The sequence below is a fragment of the Gossypium raimondii genome, chromosome 10 (genome assembly GCF_025698545.1).
Source record: "Gossypium raimondii isolate GPD5lz chromosome 10, ASM2569854v1, whole genome shotgun sequence".
Taxonomy (NCBI): Eukaryota; Viridiplantae; Streptophyta; class Magnoliopsida; order Malvales; family Malvaceae; genus Gossypium; species Gossypium raimondii.
Genome location: NC_068574.1, coordinates 61,031,143 through 61,050,237, shown reverse-complemented (window position 1 = coordinate 61,050,237; position 19,095 = coordinate 61,031,143). Strand labels below are relative to the sequence as shown.

General features: G+C 32.8%; 3 protein-coding genes across 4 annotated transcripts; 2 read left to right on the top strand and 1 right to left on the bottom strand.

The window, feature by feature from the left end:
* The first annotated feature begins 652 nt into the window (after positions 1–652).
* Positions 653–4,248, top strand: LOC105777726 (chlorophyll a-b binding protein CP29.3, chloroplastic). The gene is made up of 2 exons (XM_012601119.2): positions 653–1,247; positions 3,763–4,248. The coding sequence occupies exons 1-2, from the start codon at positions 744–746 to the stop codon at positions 4,078–4,080; spliced, it is 822 nt and encodes a 273-aa protein (XP_012456573.1). The 5' UTR covers positions 653–743; the 3' UTR covers positions 4,081–4,248.
* Positions 4,249–6,927: 2,679 nt separating this feature from the next.
* LOC105777212 (arginyl-tRNA--protein transferase 2) lies at positions 6,928–11,142 on the bottom strand. 2 transcript variants are annotated; one of them, XM_012600335.2, is made up of 6 exons: positions 10,978–11,142; positions 10,734–10,772; positions 10,176–10,326; positions 8,756–9,895; positions 8,103–8,424; positions 6,928–7,379 (listed from the first exon to the last, which is right to left on the bottom strand). In XM_012600335.2, the coding sequence occupies exons 1-6, from the start codon at positions 11,093–11,095 to the stop codon at positions 7,263–7,265; spliced, it is 1,887 nt and encodes a 628-aa protein (XP_012455789.1). In that variant the 5' UTR covers positions 11,096–11,142; the 3' UTR covers positions 6,928–7,262. The 2 variants fall into 2 exon arrangements, with proteins under 2 accessions (XP_012455789.1, XP_052478236.1); XM_052622276.1 differs by lacking the exon at positions 10,176–10,326 and having other exon boundaries at positions 10,978–11,075.
* Positions 11,143–12,577: 1,435 nt separating this feature from the next.
* On the top strand, positions 12,578–17,071 carry LOC105776300 (uncharacterized). The gene is made up of 5 exons (XM_012598873.2): positions 12,578–13,032; positions 13,130–13,253; positions 14,593–14,701; positions 15,234–16,301; positions 16,504–17,071. The coding sequence occupies exons 1-5, from the start codon at positions 12,840–12,842 to the stop codon at positions 16,759–16,761; spliced, it is 1,752 nt and encodes a 583-aa protein (XP_012454327.1). The 5' UTR covers positions 12,578–12,839; the 3' UTR covers positions 16,762–17,071.
* Positions 17,072–19,095: the final 2,024 nt, after the last annotated feature.

Genomic DNA, 19,095 nt, shown 5'->3' with positions numbered 1-19,095 from the left:
CCAAATCAATAAATTTACATGTTAACCTAATGGTTAAAATTTTTATTTATTTATTTATTTCATATCGCTATTTTATTCGAATTATTAATGGTTTAACAATTTGTATTAACTAACAACATTATAAAAGTAAAGACTAAAATATGTTAATAGAAATTAAATACATAATTTTACATAGAAGAGAAATTAAAATAATAATTTAACTGAAACTAAAATTGTAGGAACAACAACAAAAATTGAGTAAAAACACAAATGTTAAAATATGCTCCAAGTCCTTGTTTTATTTATATATTAGAAATTTAGTCCTACTACTTTTATAAAATTTCAGTGCAATTGTTAATACCGTTAAATTTTTTCTCGTTAACTCTAAGTACATTACGTTTTTTTTTGCTACATGACTACTAAATGAGAAATTTTTACTTCAAAAGGTCAGGCCAATGAATTTAACAAAATTAATATTAAGGTGTTGACAATTGGACTTGATTTTAAATTAAAAAGTAGATGGAAAATTTCCAAATATATGAATATAGAGACTTGGATCATATTTTAACCAATTTAAAAAGTAAAGGACTAAATTCTAAATATACAAAAAGGACTTGGAGCATATTTTAACCAAAAACAAAACAAATGGCCATAATTAACTAGACATTTTTCATAACACATAATATATACCGTAAAAACTTGGCATACGTGTACTCAATATCCTCCAAAGCAACTCAACCACCACCACTGCCTACTCCTCAGCCATGGCAACCACCACAGCTGCCACCGTGTCACATTTTTTCGGTACCCGTATCCAAACCTCTAACCCAAGCTCCGGTAGAATCCAAGCTAGGTTCGGCTTTGGAACCAAGAAAGCACCACCACCACCAAAAAAAGCTGCCCCTAAAAGGCCATCCGACCGCCTTGTTTGGTTCCCCGGCGCAAACCCACCGGAATGGCTCGACGGTACAATGATCGGAGACCGTGGGTTCGATCCTTTCGGGTTTGCTAAACCGGCTGAATACTTACAGTACGATTTGGACTCGTTGGACCAGAACTTGGCCAAGAATGTGGCCGGTGATATTATAGGGGTGATTAGCGAGACTGCGGAGCTGAAACCGACGCCGTTTCAGCCGTACACGGAGGTTTTTGGGATTCAAAGGTTTAGAGAGTGTGAGTTGATTCATGGGAGATGGGCAATGTTGGGTACGCTTGGTGCTATTGCCGTTGAGGCACTCACCGGCGTTGCATGGCAAGACGCAGGGAAGGTATGTCGTTTTAGAAGTTCTTGCATTTGCATGTAATTTTTTATGTGTTACATTGCATAATCAGATTGCATTTTTTTACTTAAAAAATAATAAATTAGTGAAGAGTAAACTGATTTTTTTTTATTAAAAACGTAATTTATTAGAAAAATTATTTTGGAATCGGAATTAAGTAATAAAATTTTGATAAGAGTTAAAATACAATTTTACTATTATATTAGCTAATATCTTTATAAGTTTTTAAAGAACTAAATTAAAATGTTATCATTTTTTGGGATCAAAGTGAAATTTTATCATTACTAATTTATAATTTTATACATTTTAAAGGGGGAAATGCAAATTTTCAATTTTTGGGAGGCCCTGCCTACTCTGACTGACAAAATAACATGTCATGTGTACATTATTCTGACGTATAAGTATCAATTAATTTTCATTATTAAATCTTTAATGTAAATATTTGAAATTTGTGAAGTGCTATTTGAATTTTAAAATTCTCTCACCTAATTTCTTTTTATATATATATTTTTCAATATATATTGTCTATTATTTGGAATAATATATTAGGGTTTGACATGTGATTGGCTTAAATTTAGTGGGTTTTATTTTATCAATAATTTTACTAATAGTTTTTTTATAATCAAAGTATTATTATTATTATTATTATATTTTTATCTGTAGAACAAAAATTTTAAAAACTTCAATTAGCCTCTCAAAATTTTAAAATTCTAACTCCAAAAGCTTTAAAATTTTAATTAAACCATCTAATTGTTTTTCAAAAGATTTTATTAATCCTCTTAAATTTTTGAAAAATTCATTAAACCTCTATTTTTAATAAAATTTAATTAAACCCTTTAATTTTTTTAATAAAAATTCAATTAAACATGTAAAATTATTGTTGTTTAGGGAGGAAACTAAAAAAAAATGAGTGGAGGAAAATGATAGATGTATAAAAAAATTCTGTCCTTTGGAGGGATATAAAATGGGTTGGTTTCCCTTTCATTCATAAAAGCAAAATTTGATCTAGGGACCATTTGAAAATTACAAACAATGGCTGTTTTCCACAACCCATTTTCTTCTTTTTCTCAATGCAATCGTGTCTTCATATGATCCAAACGAAATTTATGGCTGCATTGGCTGATAATTGACAAATGCTGATGTTGATATCCATGGCATTATGAAAGATGAACAAACTTCTTTTGTTATTATCATTTAAATGCTGATTTTTTGTTCCTTGTAGGCCATGGAATTTACTTAATTCATGTTTTGGGTTAACTGTAGCAAACATTTTCGATTTAAGATTTAAATTGGTTGCTAAACTTTAAAACGTTTTAATCGAATTCTCAAAGTATTAGCATTGTATTGGTCAAGTCTTTTATTCATTGTCTTGAACGTTAAATGTCAGCTCAAATTTGATGTGGAGCATATTTGAAACATATGAGATCAAATTGCAATCTTGTCTATACCTATCGTGTGGACATTGTAGATCTAATGTGTTAAAAAAAGAAAGAAATAGCACTTTTGTTGGCACTGACTATTTCTTTTAACGTGTCATATTCAAGTTATTCATGTGATAATACACATGGTTAGAATTTGATTCACATATTTTAAATATGTTTCATGTCAGATTTAAACTATCTGTTTATGGATTGGGCTAGGCTTAAGTATAATGTTAATACACTTTATGTTTACCCAAGCTTGGCCTGAAATATGGGCTTAAAATTTTACACAATCTTGTCCATATTTGCAAATGGTTAACTTAAACTCATTCTAAATCCATCCATATTATTTTTAATTTTTTGAAAAATATTTATATAATTTTTGTTTCATTTATTAAAATACAATTTAACATTTTTTAATGTTTACATTATAGGATTATATATTATTATATATATATTTTTTTATGTGTTATAAATTACATAATATGATTTACTACAAGTTTCGAAAAATGAGTCGAGCTGGGCTCTGGCATTGAATGCTTGAGTTGAACCCGTATTTTAAACGAGTCTAATATCCTATTTTTAGAATCTAATATTTTTACTCAAACCCTACCAAATTTCAGACAGACTTTCAGGCTTGGGTAGTTAGCCTGACCCTTAAATAAGTCTAATCTGAATTAGAATTTAACATTTAGCTTGACCCTTGAATAGGTTTAATTTAAGCTGGTATTTAACATCTAAATTGAAAGTTAGGTTGATGAAAAGACTTGATTTTTTGGTATAACTAAGGTTTCCTCCATATCTATTTTACAATCCACGAAAGCTAATCATTTTGGGGATTTGTGGTTGTCCCTTCCAATAATTCTGTTTCCAAGGTTCAAAATTATGTTTTCCTTTGGGAGTGCAATGTGTCTTACTAATGCACTAGATACTCGTTGCTGATGGAAAGGTTCGATAGATACAATACTAACACTTTGAGGACTCAATTAAAATATTCTAAATTTTAAGAACCAATTTAAAATCCAGACAATAATTGAAGGACGTCCAATGGAATTAACCCTTTTTATGTTTTCTCTTTTCAGGTAGAGTTGGTGGAAGGAGCATCATACTTAGGGCAACCACTTCCATTCTCATTGACCACATTAATATGGATTGAGGTATTGGTGATTGGTTACATTGAGTTCCAACGGAATGCTGAGCTTGACCCTGAGAAAAGGCTATACCCTGGTGGCTATTTTGACCCACTTGGCTTGGCTTCTGACCCTGAGAAAATTGATAACCTCAAGTTGGCTGAAATCAAGCATTCTAGGCTTGCCATGATTGCTTTCCTCATCTTTGGCATTCAGGCTGCTTACACTGGCAAGGGTCCTATTAGCTTCATTGCTAGCTTTAACAGTTGATCTCATATGGCTTTCTATATTAGGGATATGGCCATTTCAAAAAATAAAAAACACTTAATATATAGTATGTATTGTAAAAGAATGAAAAAAAAACTTTAAGTGACTTATTTGTATGACATTTGTCTTTTTTTTTTCCTAAATAAATGTTCGTGAAAATAGATTTGTTTATAGGTTGATGGAATGATTAATCCGATTTAATCTATATTTGAATAAGAAAATTTTCATCTCAAGCAAGCTAGTTTCGCTGAATATGAATATGATTTTTTTTAACATTAATTTTATTGTAAGTTCTTATTATATTTGTTATTTTTGAAACAATGCTTAGAATTACCCATAGCCCCTCCCCAACTCTTAAATAGGAGGATAATACATTTCAACACACTCGAACCTACTTCTTCCTGCATTGAAACCAACATCGATGCCAATCAAATTAAAGCTCAATCGACGAAGACTTAAATAATAAACATATTTTATTAATATATTAATAGTGAAACGGGTTGTCAAATTGGAGTGGGTGTTTTTTTTTTTTTTTGTCTTTTCTTTTTCACAAATAAAAATAAGAATTTCCTTTTAAAAAAATGTTGTGCATCTTTCATTATTGTTACAATCAACAACTTAATACATAATTATGGATTCATTGGTGTATGAAAGTGGTTGGTTTTAAGCTCGTTTTTAACATATAAAAATTAAGTTTATAGTGATGTACAATATTTAGAGTTATTCATGGTTACGTTATTTGCCCAAACCTGAAAGGCAACCGAAAACTTGAAAGGATTTTGGTAAAAAATATTTAACCCAAAAAATGGGCTTAAGTAAAAACAATTTGGCCCATTTAAAATATGAAACATGCTTGGGCTTAAACAATCAAGGCCTTGACATGTTTTTTAATTTTCTGATATATTATATTATATTTATATATTATGTAATTTATAACACAAAAATTAAATCTATAACAATATAACATTATAATGTAAAAATTAAAAATATTAAGATATCCATATATGTAATTATAATAAATAATATATATAATCAAATATTAAATTAAAAATATAAACATTTTAAAAAATTAAAAACAAATATGGACTAATCCAAATTGTCTTAAGTTAGCTACTTGTAAATATAAATAAAGTTGAACAAAATTTTAAATCCATATTTTATATCGAGAAAATATATTAATATTGTGCTTGACTCCGATTTAAACCTGATTTAGCTCAATTATTCAACCACTAGTGGATATCATTTGTGGGGTAAAAATGTGTAGAGCTTTAGCGATACCATATTTCAAATTTCATGGTTTATATGGATGTACTTGTTGATGTCATTTTCATGGATATTTTTGTTATAGGAAACTTCCCATGAAGAACCCGACGTAGAAAGGAAAATTCGTCCTTGAATGGTAGGAAATATAGAAAGAAACCTGGTTTTGGTTGTGGATTAAAATTATTAGACTCGAGTTGGATTGATATATAATATTAATATCATACATAATTACTTAAACTCGGCTCAATCTAAAATATGAATATCAAATTAATCAAAACCTGTACATATTTGTAAATATCCAACTTAAACCCATCTAAGTCTGATTGATAAAAGTTTCAAAAGATTATTTTATTTTATATTTAAATATATTATTACCATTATAAATTTCTTTTATTAATTTTTTAAATATAAACAACTTAATATATCTTAAATAAGTTTAAAATTTTTTTATCTAAGTCCATTTTTAAATTAAATATTTTTACTTAAAACCTCTCAAATATTACACCTACCTTCAAATTTGACAAGTAATCTGACCTTTGGAGTACATTTCGGATTTGTTTGATTGGCAATGAATTGTAAATTTGAGTTGGGTCAATTTGAACTCAGTTCCTATGAATCCATTTAACGCCTAGCATGTTAATCTTGATCTGAATCGGGAAACATGAATGATCAACCCGAATTTGATCCAACTCGATTTGACCATGAAAACTCAATAACTTGAACTCAAATTTACCTTAAATTCAAAATTGACCTAAACTTGAAGCAATCCAAACATTAAGCAACCTGAACCCAAAATTAGTCAATAAGTAACTTTAAATGACCCGAACTTGAAGCAACTAAAACATGAAATAACCCAAACCTGTTATGGCTCAATCCAAAAACTCAAGCCTCAAGCCGAATGACCTAAACTCAAAACAACCCAAATCTGAAATAATCCAAACCCGAAATGACCTAAAATTTTTAAAACCTGGGAGTTTTTGAACCAAGTAGAGCCATCCAAATAACATGTCTAAGATGCAACACACAAGCACTGGGTAGAAACTTCACTGTCCATATCATACGGCATGGGAAACAAAAGGGTCCCATTCATCTGGCTAGGCCCTACTATCCTAATAAGGCACCAATATGCATAATTGATTGATATTGACCCATCCATTTGTAAATAAGCTAGAGATTGTCCTGAAATAAACCCTTCAGACAACAGTATTAATAACTTTTGTCTTTTGTTTATTTTCCCTCATTTGCAATGAAAATTTATCATACACCTTGAATACACACACAGATATATATATATACTGTGGCTGGCTTGGCATCCATTGAAATGTGGGAAAGGTGAAACATGACATAATGCAAAACTAGGTAGCCCTAGGACATTAACTAGAAATACTTGGCAGTTCCTTATTCAGATATGATTATCTAATACGGGTGTATGCCCGACATGGATATTTCATGTATTTGTAGAATTCTTGAAGCATCATATCATGTACTTATGTTGAAAAATGGAAAACCAAAGCAATATAGCGTTTCATTTGATCTGATTGATTTCAACACATAATCAGAATATGCCACTTCTAAAGAAGAAAAAGGTTGGGGAAATGACCAAATTGTATACATACTAAATGTCAAAGCAAATACAATAATGGCAAAGCAAATCTTATTTAATGGCATATAATTGTCACTATAAGTAAAAAGCATAAGCATATTTGAGTTCCTGAACCAAAGAAAGCACCTGATTTCATTTGCCAAACCAAGAGAACATGTCGGATGCGTATATGAGTGATAGACGTACCTATTAAGGAATCTTTGCTGCTTTAACTGAATGGATTTACACTGAAGTGACCCCTACTCCAAGTAAAGCTTAGAAGACTTAAGGTACATTGATTCAAGACCAAACTTTTCAAGCCATCCAAATCGAATTAAGTCTAGCCAAGTGAATAAACCATTCGCTCGGACAGCTCTACACCCACCACTCTCTGGTAACTGTGCAATTGTGTTTCCAAGTAATTCCTTTCGGAGGGACCAAATGCTTGTTGTAGATCCTTTGCAAAGAAGCAGTAAATTAGAATAAAAAACAATTATAGAAATGCCTAACAGATGCTACTAATTGACAATTAAAGGGGTGAAAGTACCATGGAGGCCCTTGTACTATGAGTCGGATTGCATTTTGTCCTATCTACTAAAAATGAGCAAATTAGTTCCTGTACATTAGATCAAAGAACAAACTGATCCTTCTGTTAAAAATTCTATCCATTTCTCCTTTTAAAAACTGGTTTCTGCACGTTAGCATGAAGTACATGTGGCACATCACATGTAATTGTCTGGTTATTTTGTTAGCTACACTAATTTTTAACAGTTGGAATGGATGAAATTTTTAATAGAAATGACAAGTTTGCTCTTTAATCTAATGTACAGAAACTAATTTGCCCATTTTTAAGTAAAGGGGAAAAATGCAATCTGACTCCTAGTAAGGGGCCTCTATGGTACTTTTACCCAATTAAAGGAGATTTATATTTAGCTTATGATCTGAAGGCCCAGTTTCTTAAATATACCGGTAAGTTATATAGCATAAACCATAGAGGTATGGTTTAGCTGCATCAAATTCTTTTAAGCCACTTGTGAACTAGAAAAAGAAATCAAGACATAAAAAGCCTGCAAACTCTCTGTGGGGTGATTATTACCAGCTCCTTTTCTTAATGTTATGATCTCCTCTTGTTAGCATATAAATAAAAGCTAAGCATAAAAAGAACCTAGCATTTACTTACCTTGTATCTTAGTCGTGAACCTCTAAGTCCAACTAAAACATTAGTCACATCACCATCATCTATTGCAGCAGATCCCAGGACAGTAGTTTCTGGCTCCAATTCTTCATCAGAGCTCTCAGATTCAATCTCAATCATCTGTTCATCTTCACCCATAAGAACATCATTTGAGTCTTCTAGTCCATTCTCATCATGTTGCAATTCCATGGCACTTTCAGGAATACAGGATTGGGAGGACTCCCCATCTTGTAAACTGGCAAAATCAGATAAGACCGCATATTTCCTTTTATCAAGCAACGGCCTCGCTATGTGACATGCAACCCACCTGGAAATATTATTCCAGCTTCGTAAGACTTCAAATACCACCACCAGTATATGCAAATATAAGATCTTCAAGTCCAAGTTATATACAAAAAGGGAAGGCTAGATGAAATTTTTGCATATAGGCTAACTACAAAGCACAATAGAGTATAAGAAGTTGAGAGCAAAGAAATGTAAAAAATATTGAAAAATGGAATGATTAAAAAATTGCTGGATGCCCCATGTTTCAGGATATTTGCTTAAGAAAATTTAAGTTCAATACCAATGCACATTCAAAATCCAGAAATCAGCAAATGTGTGAGTCAATGCAAATGGTCAGTGGAGGCAGAACTTACTGGTAACGAAGAGGGCAAAGAAGCTCAGATGGGTAATATGCTGCTTTATATATCATCTTGCGGCAGGAATGTATATAATAGCCCATATAATAATACTGAAGACTGGAACAATGGGCTTGGTTCTCTTTCACCCAATCAATCTCTTGCAAAGCTGAATATTTACCCAATGATAAAAATGCATAATCAGGATCCCAAAATAAATACTTACTTGACAAGCATCTGGGAAGGACATCCACCACACCAACAGCAACTAGCTTGCCATCAATGATGTATTGCTGATGGAATGAGCCGAAGCCACATGGAGGAACCATGCCATCAGTGGATGGAGAAACAAAAAATAAGGGAGTGTCAACAAGAAACCTCCTGTATGAGCTTTCTGTGACACGATCTGGTGTATCATTGTGCACTTTAATTTGATAACGCTTAAACAATGCATACTCTTCCGGATCAAAAGTGGACCTTTTCATACGAATCTCAAGCTTCCTCTTTTGCCCTTGACAGTGTTCAGAGCTCTTCTTTGTAGAAGAGCTTTGACTTCTACTCTCAGATTCTTCAGGCAAAGAAACAACTTGATCATCTTTACCCGAAGATCCACATTTTGCAGTAGAATAAAAATTAATATGGCCATTGCATGCCCTAATAGACAACTCGGGAATATTTGCTAGTTGATTTAAAGAGGCTGCCAATTTTTCAGCAATAGATTTGGGGCACAGATCAACTTCTTCTGCACTATGCTTTGATGTTCTTAATTGTTGGACATCCCTCTCAGCTGATCGTGTCCGCCTCAAAGTGGCTGCTATCTGGAAGGCAATGTTGCTGGAGTATAGAAGATCTTCCGACCCTTGAACTGATAACTTTCTTTTGGCATGTGAAACCATTTTCACTGCAGCTTTTGGCAATTGAATTCCAGAAGGAAATTCACCACTTTCAATATATGCACGTACCACTTTGTCTATTTGGTTAGACAAATGGTTCATAAACTCTTCTGCCTTATTTTCCCTTTTAGTGCCACAAGATAAAGATTCATTCCCTGATAAGCTTGAGACTAAATCATTGACAGAGCTGCCTGTATGCTTAGAAGCATTTGGATCGTCCGCAAGTTCCATTGGTTTCCCCACCTCAAGTGTGCCATCCAAAAACCTACGCACACGCGCTACTGTCAGAACTCAGGATCTACGCATTCCAAAAGAATGTAACCAATGAACGTTGAAATATATGTCCATATTCAGAAATCCTTTTGGTCGTTAGGCATATGATGGTTAATCGGCTCAACTAGAAGAGCTTATTTTAGAATACAAAAGCATGTTCCTTTAGCAGTCCAACTAAAAAAAACTTACTACCGTATGACACAAAAAGGCATCAAAATTAGATATTCGCAATTAGAAACTGAGACAAAAACAAGGTATGAGTATGACTATACCTCTGCATTCGTCTATAAACTCGACGTTGCTCCTTAGAAGGAACAAAATCACTTGCCTTCAAACGAATAGTATAAGATGGACAGCATGTCCTTTCCATCTCAGGTTTATAGAGGAAACAGCCGGATCTCCTCCAACCACGGTCAAGAAGATCTAATAAAAAGCAATGAAGAAACAGTGTAAACCAACAAATCTAAAGATACTAATGATCAGTTGATCACTGCCCCCATTACTCTAATTACACACATTCCTAACAACAAAATAATAGTTTTTTCTTTCGCAATAACCGAAATTTCTAATGCCTAATCACATGTTCCACTTCTTCGTTCCTACTTCTCGTGTTTTTTTTTCATCACATGATCAAAATTTTATTTCCACAGCTAAAAATTCGATAAAATTTCTAATGCCTAATCACATATTTCACTTCTTCATTTCTACTTTTCGTGTTCTTTTTCGTTTGAACATAACGGAAATCACACGATCAAAATTTTATTTTCACAGCTAAAATTCGAAAGCATAAAATCCGCTCAGAAAATTTCTGCGAATTAAAAAAAAAAAACCTTGATAATCATTAACTGTAATACTATGCGCCCATAAACCTGCAACAAAAAACACAAAATAAAAAAAAAAAATCAGAAATTATCAACAAATATTTCAAATAGTTCAGAATCACTACCAACATATTAAATTAATTAACTATTATCTATATCTAAATCGATGAAAATTAAGTCAACCATATCGAAATAAAAAATTGAAGTAAATCCAGGGAAATTCAATCTCGAGAAAAGAAAAAAAGAACCAGACCGTGAGAGATACTGGTTCGACCCGCGGATTTACAATAACCGCAAGAGCTTCGGCGGCGGCCGCAATCGACGACCAAGCTTTCTTCTTGGCTATTGCTACTGCTTGCTTCGTTTTTCATTTTCGAATCCTTTGGAAATTAAACAAAAAGGAAGAAGGAAAAATTGGGACTTTTAAAGCCTATAAATTCCCAAGCTTCTTTTTTTCCAACTTTTTAAAGTGCTAAACGACCACGTTTTGGACTAGAGGAATCTCTCTTTGTTTGTCTATGAATCAATCTTTCAAGCATCCCCTGATATTAATAAAATAAAATGTAAAATATGAAATAAAAAAATAAAATAAATGTTAAGTTATTAAAATCAATGTTTTCAAAACCGAACCAGAGATCCAATCAGTGAGATCATTATTTTACCAGTTCAGTAAGTTCTATTGATCCGTTTAATTCAATTAAATAGATCATTAAAACCGGCCTGTAGCAATTCTCGAGTTAATCGAATTAATACACTTCTTCAGATCGACATCCCGGCCGATTTCTGTTTGACCGGCCGATCCAATTCGGTTCAAACAACCTTCATTTAAACAATAAATTCTTATCTAAATTCAAAAGCCTAATTTGATCTACTCTAATCTAAATTTGATTCGATTTGATTATAAAAAACAATTAACAATTTAAAATTGTCTAACCCGATCTTAAAATGACCTGAAACTAAAGTTGATTTGAACTAAAAATAATCCGAACTTAAAATAACTCAAATTAAAATCCAAAATGACAAGAAATCAAAATGATCCCTATATATTATCACTTAATTTAGAAAACTCAACACTTAAACTCAAAACAACTTAAATCGGAAATAATCTAAATATGAATTAACTCAAATTATAAAATAAAATAAAATAAAATAAAACAACTTGAGTAGATCTAGATTGTCCCAATCTAAGATCAATGGACCTTTCTATTTAAAAAAAGGGTTATTTAAACAATACTTAAACAATTCCAAGGACGTAAATGCAGAAGTACAAAAGGAAAATCTATTTCTCCAACAAATATACATGGTCAAATTTTGCTATTAGACATTATATTTTGTAGAGGTTATGAATTTAGTCCTTATACTTAAATTTGATAATTTTAGTCCTTTACTTTTTAAGTTTTGAAATTTTAGTTTTGACCAAACGATAATTATTAAATTTGTTAAGTTAAATTCTATTATTTTTAAAATATTATACCGTAACCATATTATCACGTTGTAATACCATGTCGGTTTGCTATTTTAACATAATTATTATAGAAAAAGCACGTTTATTTGAGTTAATTGAATTAATGGCTATCATTTGAGTTAGGGTTGAAAATTTAAAATTAAAAATATAGAGACTAAAAGTGATTAAATTAAAGAATATGGATTAAATTTCTAAAATAAAAAGTAAAGTGATCAAAATTGCCCGATTCAAAATTACAATACTAAAATTCACCAAATTAGAGTATAAGATTAAATCCATAAATTATACGTAGTACAGGGACTAATTACATAATTTGACCTATATATATTTAAAAAAGAGGGTATTATCGTGATTATCCATCCACCTAAAACCAGAAATCTGAAAACGTAGCCTTTAAGTGAGAGGCAAAACAATGAGAGCTCTCTAGTTTTCAGCTGTCTCGTGATTCAACAATTTCCCTTTTTCTTCCCATTTCACCCTTCTCTCTTTCTCCTTATTTACACTTCTTTGCCACTTTCCGCCATTGTCGATTTCCTCTTCTCTCCCATGTCGCTTCACTTTTTCAGCTGTGAAGCTCATTCTAGCTCTTTCAAACGCTGCGTTTAAGTCTCCCTTTCGATCCGTGAGAGTAAAATTTCTGAACTCGAAAGATGAATCGGAGCTTTAGGGCTCAACAAGAAACGGCAATGCAAACGGCGGCGTTGAAACAACGGCAACAGTTACGAGCTTCGATGATGAAAGATAAAGAGGAAGAGCTCGCATTGTTTCTCGAGATGCGGAAACGTGAGAAGGAACAAAGTAGTTTTCTTAATCACTGCTCAGAAGACTTCGATGCTCCTTTAGGTATTTTCTTTTTGAAAAATTAGGTTTTCTTTTTCGTGATTTGATTTTGCAGGTTTAGTTGTTGTGTTAATTTGGTAATTTTTTGAAAAACTTTTAGGATCTATACCTGGAACTTCTCCGATATTTAATCTCTCGGCATCGGCAACTGCTCCGGCGAGAAAGATGGGAGGTGCTGCTGACGATTTTCTTAATTCTGAAAGTGATAAAAATGATTATGAATGGTAATTTTTTTTGTTTATTTTTAATTTAAGCTATTACTTTTAGCTGAAAGCAGAATCTAAAAAGCGCCTTTCGATTTAGAAGTGAAATTTTTGGATAACGGAATAGCTATGTCGGAATTGGCTTTAGAGTTTAGTTATTTGTTTAATTTTAGTTATTTATCATATTGGTTTATATAAGTCATAGTCATGCTTAGATTATGTTTTCATTTGAATGTTCTTTTGAATCATTTATTGGTAGTTTTCGGTTAATTTACTTAAAAATTTGCCAAAAGGTAAATAAAACAATAGGAAAAAAGAGAGGAAAAGAACAAGACAGTAGGATGATAATTATTGATGACATGTGTGATTGATGAAAGTTAATAATTTGATGGTTTGTGTTGGGCAGTTTTAGCATGTGCTCTGGGGTCAGTTGTAGCCATTTGGGCATTTTTATTTTCAAAAAGTATTGGTGGCCGCTTTTGTTTTGTCTGCTTCAAAGTTAGTAAAGTAATAATGATGATGATGACTTGTTATGGTCTCCTTTGATGAATTGGTTTCAGTCTCCTAATGGGGACTCAAACCACTGTTTCCTAGCTAATTGCGTTGAGTTGAACTACATTTCTCATGGTTCTATCTCCTTTTTATGTGCTGTATGATCAGATTCCGATTATTATTTGTGAATCCTATTACATTCCTTTTAGGTGTATCTTTTCTTTTCCTTTGTTTTTCTTAAAGAGTTTGGAAAGTTTGTAAGATTGTAGCTGCTTCTTTGCGGACAAGTCTAGACTAGTTGCCTTAAAATATTAAGTTGATTCCTGCAACAAGCCAAATGTTCAATAACAACGCCACGAATTTTGAGAATAGTTCCTTATGTGATTTTGATATTTAACTTTCATTCAGTTGTTTGATATAAATAGAGAAATGGCCCCAATAAAAGGACTGGAACTCTGACTCCCGTTATAATGTTTGTCTGTCAGAAATTTTGGACTTGTAAATTGTAATAAAATTCAGTGAAATTCTTAATTTTTAACTTTTGAAAAGTAAGCATGTTCTTTCTTATTTCATGGGTCTGATTCTTTGCTTCCTGAAATGTTCTGCGACGTGATGTTGTGAATCATAAGATGTGCATTTCCTTGATGTGAAGAATGGTAAAGGATTTTGAAATACGGGCTCTGATTTCAAAATCTTTTAAACGGAGATTTTTGGAAGAATTCCCACAATCTTTTGAAAGTAGTGTTCAGGTCTTGCACTTGCTGGAGCTCTGTGCTAATCCTTTCCTTTTCCCACATGAAAGTAGTTAAGTGAAAAATATTTCTTTTAATATGACTCTATAACATGAACTGTCTCATATTTATTTCAGGCTTTTAACACCTCCTGGAACTCCGCTTTTTCCTTCCTTGGAATCACAAAAGACTGTAATGAGTCAGATTGGCGCTCCTAAGGCTAGCCCGACTGTGCTGAAATCTAGGGTATGAAAAGTTTTCTTAATGCTATAATATGGATTGCACACCTTTTGAAAAGTTTGGATTATTTAAGAATATGATATGGTAATTGCTGGAAACAGGAATTTATTCCGTTCCACATTTATTAAATGGATTTCCTCCTAGTCCTTGTTTGAACAAAACTTTGATTAGTGTTGTCAAGAATCAGCAAAACTGAAGAGACTGTTTTTGTAACAATATTAACTAAAGAGCCTTTTTTAAGTAGGAATCAACATGGATGACTGCCTGTTATCTTGGAACTCATTAATTTTCCTCTATGTATGTTTCCAACTTGGCTTCAAAATCATTGATCCCCAAATTTAGAAAATACTTTGAAGTTTTAAAACTTTGTGTGCCCGTTAAAATATTATGGATGATCTATATTCTCAGATATATTTTTGTTTTCAAAAATTTCCAAGGTTATTTCTATGGTTTTGTTTAGTTTTTTGGACCTTTAAATGTTATGGTTATCAGGTTCATGAACTTATTGGCAATAGATATTTGTTCATTTTGTTTATAGCTTGCAAATCCCCAGCCAGAGTCTGCTGCCAGGAGCAACTTATCACCAAAGCAACCTGCTTTGTCCTCTGGGTTGAATTCTACAGGGATTCGCAGGCCTTCATCATCAGGGGGTCCAGGTTCAAGACCTGCAACACCCACTGGGCGCCCTACATTGACTGGAGCTTCTAAACCTACAAGATCATCAACGCCTACATCTCGGGCCACATTGACATCAACAAGATCCTCCAGTTCTGCAGCTAAGCCTGTAACATCTGCAGCAAAGCCTGCAATATCGGCAACTAAGTCTGCAACAAAACCTGTAGTGCACACGACTAAGCCCACAGTTTCTGCCGCCAAAAGTGCATCTTCTACTAAACCCACAGTTTCTGCAAGATCTGCCACACCGACAAGGTCCACAGCAAGGTCTTCAACACCACCTGCAAGACCTTCTATACCTTCATCCAAACCTGTATCAAGAGCAGCCACACCAACTCGTCGTCCATCAAGTGCTGCTAATGTATCTGCTCCTCCAATCAAATCATCTCCGTCAGTTACAAAGCCAACTCCTTCAGCGTCCAGAAATCCTGTACCATCACGTGGTGGTGCCTCTCCGGTGGTAAAGTCTAGGCCATGGAAGCCTTCTGAGATGCCTGGTTTCTCACATGACGCTCCACCAAATTTAAGAACAACACTACCTGATAGACCACTTTCAGCGACAAGAGGCAGGCCTGGAGCACCAAGTTCTCGATCTTCTTCTGTTGAACCAGCTCCTGCTGGTAGACCAAGACGACAATCATGCTCTCCTTCAAGAGGACGTCTCCCTAATGGTTCTATGCTGCATGTTAGTGGGTGCTCTGTTCCTGCAATAAGTCGTGGATATTCGAAAGTCAGTGACAACGTGAGCCCTGTTGTAATTGGAAATAAAATGGTTGAGAGGGTAATAAACATGCGGAAACTGGTACCTCCCAAGCAAGATGATAAACATTCTCCTCACGGTAACTTGTCAGTGAAGTCTTCATCACCAGACAGTTCAGGCTTTGGAAGAACACTTTCAAAGAAGTCACTCGATATGGCTATAAGGCATATGGTAAGTATCTCCTAAAATTTTCTGAGGCATATCTTTTAGTTTGCTTAAATCTTGATCTATTACATGGGAGTACAATAATCTAAATATGTTGTTGACAAGGTATTCGAAATCCTCTAGTTAATAGTTATATCCCAATACACTAAGAGATTGAAGATTGGGGATGTGGCTAAATCTTTATCTGACTTCACATTGTCTTGACCAGGATATAAGGCGACGCATTCCTTGTAATTTACGGCCATTAATGACGAATATTCCAGCATCATCTATGTACAGTGTGAGATCAGGTCCCACACGAAGCAGAAATATTAGTGTCTCCGATTCCCCTCTTGCTACAAGCAGTAACGCTAGTTCTGAGCTTAGTGTCAACAACAATGGCATTTGTTTAGATGGTAGTGAAATAGAAGATGATATTGGCAGCGAGATAGGTGGTCGATCCCCTGCCAGCATGCATGCCCGATGATGGTCAGGGTGTAAAGACCATGAGGTATGGCAATACATTAATTGTTTTTAATTCTACGATATTTGACATTTGGCAGAGAACCAATTCCCAGGAAGAACCACCAATCGAATCATTATTCTAATATCAATGTAAAGCTAGTTAGATTTGCTTACTGTTTTGTAATTTGCAATCATTGTATTATTAGGGAAACCAAGGTAGATGCTAGACATATTTCTTCTCCTATTCCGATTTCTAACACGGTGAGTTGTTATGAAACTAGCTTTGAAATGGTTAAATCTTGTCAATTGAAAACCAGGGTAGATGCTAGATATCTTTCTTCTCCCTCCTTACTAAAGCTCATAAAAATTGCAAATCCCACCTGTGTTACTCAGACCCGGGTGTGAATGTCAGATCTAGGTATGTACCCGACACTGGAATGATTAGTCTTTTTTAAGTTCTTCCATGTATCTTAAGGAGCTTTAGAGGTCATATTCACATATCTATGTCTCAGACACAAAAGTCCCAAACAATGTAGGTTTCATCTATTTTATTTTCCATATATATGGCTCTGAATTAGTTTTAGAATTCAAAATATGAGATGGTATACTTCAACCAAGGTTGTTTGAACCGGACCGGTTGGATCAGGAATAGGTCTAAGTATCGGTCTGGAGAACGACATTGAACTGATTGACCAAAACTAGTACAAACCGATTTATTTAATTAAACTCGTGATCTGATCGGTTCAACCACCGGTTTGATTTTGTCTTGCATCATTATATAAAAAAAAAAAAGAGCTTGAAAACTGACTAGATAACTTTTTAGCATGTGAGCAGGCACTTTCAGATTCCCCAATTTGGAAGATAAATATTCAAAGGCTTTTTGCAGCTGTATTATTGCTTGCAAAAGACTAATTATTGAAAGTGACCTATCCAGTCCCAAAGGGAAGATAAATAAAGGTAAAATTCTAAAAAAAGGTCCTTGTACTATGCATATTTTGGCAGATTTAATCCTACTACTATGATTCAATCATATTTACCCTCTTTACATTTTGAACATGTGTTTTTAATTTTGAAAAATTCTCTCAAATAATATATCTTTTAAAACATATGATAACTTGACATTTTTGTACAATTAGATAAAGTTTTTGCATATGTAAAAAGACAAAAGAATGTATAATACAAATGTCTAAAAAATAAATAAAACCCATTAATATTTAACTATTTGACAAAATTGAAGGAAAATAAAATGATTTTAGGATTGGAAATATTTATTTTGATAAATAAAGGTATTAGAAATGATGAGAGGTTAAATTTGCTGAAAATGCATGGTACAAGGGCTTTCTATAGAATTTGACCATAGTTGGCCATCACACGTCTGTCTTGGATTTTTTTTATTTACTTCCATTCATATGAGTTTTAATCTTTGTTTTTTGATACAATACTTAGAATTATTGGTACCCTCTCTCCAACTTTTAAATAAAAAGATAATGTACTTCAACACACTTGAATTCATATTCTCATGTATCGATAACAATATTGATGCCAATTGAGCTAAGATTCAATTGGTCTATTTTGGGTCATTTCTATATTTTGATGAAACACAATGCTGACATAAAAAAAAAGTCAATTTTCTTTTTTATAGATTTTGATGAAATATGACTTCTATCTTACGCTTGTCCAAGAGCCAAGCTATTTGTGCAAATTTAAAGCACACTCCGAGCATTTGAATAAATATTAACCCATTTAAAATTTGGATATTCAAGATTCAATATGCTTAACTTAACCTCGACCTGATTTATTTTTAATTTATATTATTTTTTATAATTATTAACATATTATGTAGTAAAAATAATATATTATAATGTAAATATTAAAAAAACACACACACATTGGGTATGTCAGCGTCAAAGGCCGAATGAGGTGTAGGACACTTAGTCCAATCTTTCTTATCCTTATCACTTTAGATTTTTACCATGTTTGGTATGGGATAGTCTTGAAGATCAGTAGAAGAGACGTCAGGTTTACCTTTTTGGTGTTTCTCTTTTTATCATATTAGTTCTTTTTTTTTTCTTTTGAATTAAAAATTTACCAATATTGATGTAGTCAGACAGTTTATAAATAAGTTATAAAAACTTAAAAATTAATAAAAATATTTAAAAATTTAACAAATTAAAAGAAAAACATAATTTTTTTCAAAAATTATTCATGTTAACAATAAATAGTATATAGACTAACTTGTAAGATACCACGTCAATTTCACTAAAATTTTAACAATTCAATCAATTTTTCTGTTCAAGAAAAAATAATTTAACTAAATTTTAAAATAGAAAGCGAAAGTGATAAAAGAAGACCAAAA

Excerpts from the sequence above, each read along its gene's own strand:
- LOC105777726 (XM_012601119.2), top strand. The coding sequence starts at position 744 with ATGGCAACCACCACAGCTGCCACCGTGTCACATTTTTTCGGTACCCGT. Across the intron at positions 1,248-3,762 it reads CATGGCAAGACGCAGGGAAG|GTAGAGTTGGTGGAAGGAGC; the intron begins GTATGTCGTTTT and ends TTCTCTTTTCAG.
- LOC105777212 (XM_012600335.2), bottom strand. The coding sequence starts at position 11,095 with ATGAAAAACGAAGCAAGCAGTAGCAATAGCCAAGAAGAAAGCTTGGTC. Across the intron at positions 10,773-10,977 it reads TCGAACCAGTATCTCTCACG|GTTTATGGGCGCATAGTATT; the intron begins GTCTGGTTCTTT and ends TTTTTGTTGCAG. Across the intron at positions 8,425-8,755 it reads CTTTGCCCTCTTCGTTACCA|GTGGGTTGCATGTCACATAG; the intron begins GTAAGTTCTGCC and ends TAATATTTCCAG.
- LOC105776300 (XM_012598873.2), top strand. The coding sequence starts at position 12,840 with ATGAATCGGAGCTTTAGGGCTCAACAAGAAACGGCAATGCAAACGGCG. Across the intron at positions 13,033-13,129 it reads AGACTTCGATGCTCCTTTAG|GATCTATACCTGGAACTTCT; the intron begins GTATTTTCTTTT and ends AAAAACTTTTAG. Across the intron at positions 13,254-14,592 it reads GATAAAAATGATTATGAATG|GCTTTTAACACCTCCTGGAA; the intron begins GTAATTTTTTTT and ends TATTTATTTCAG.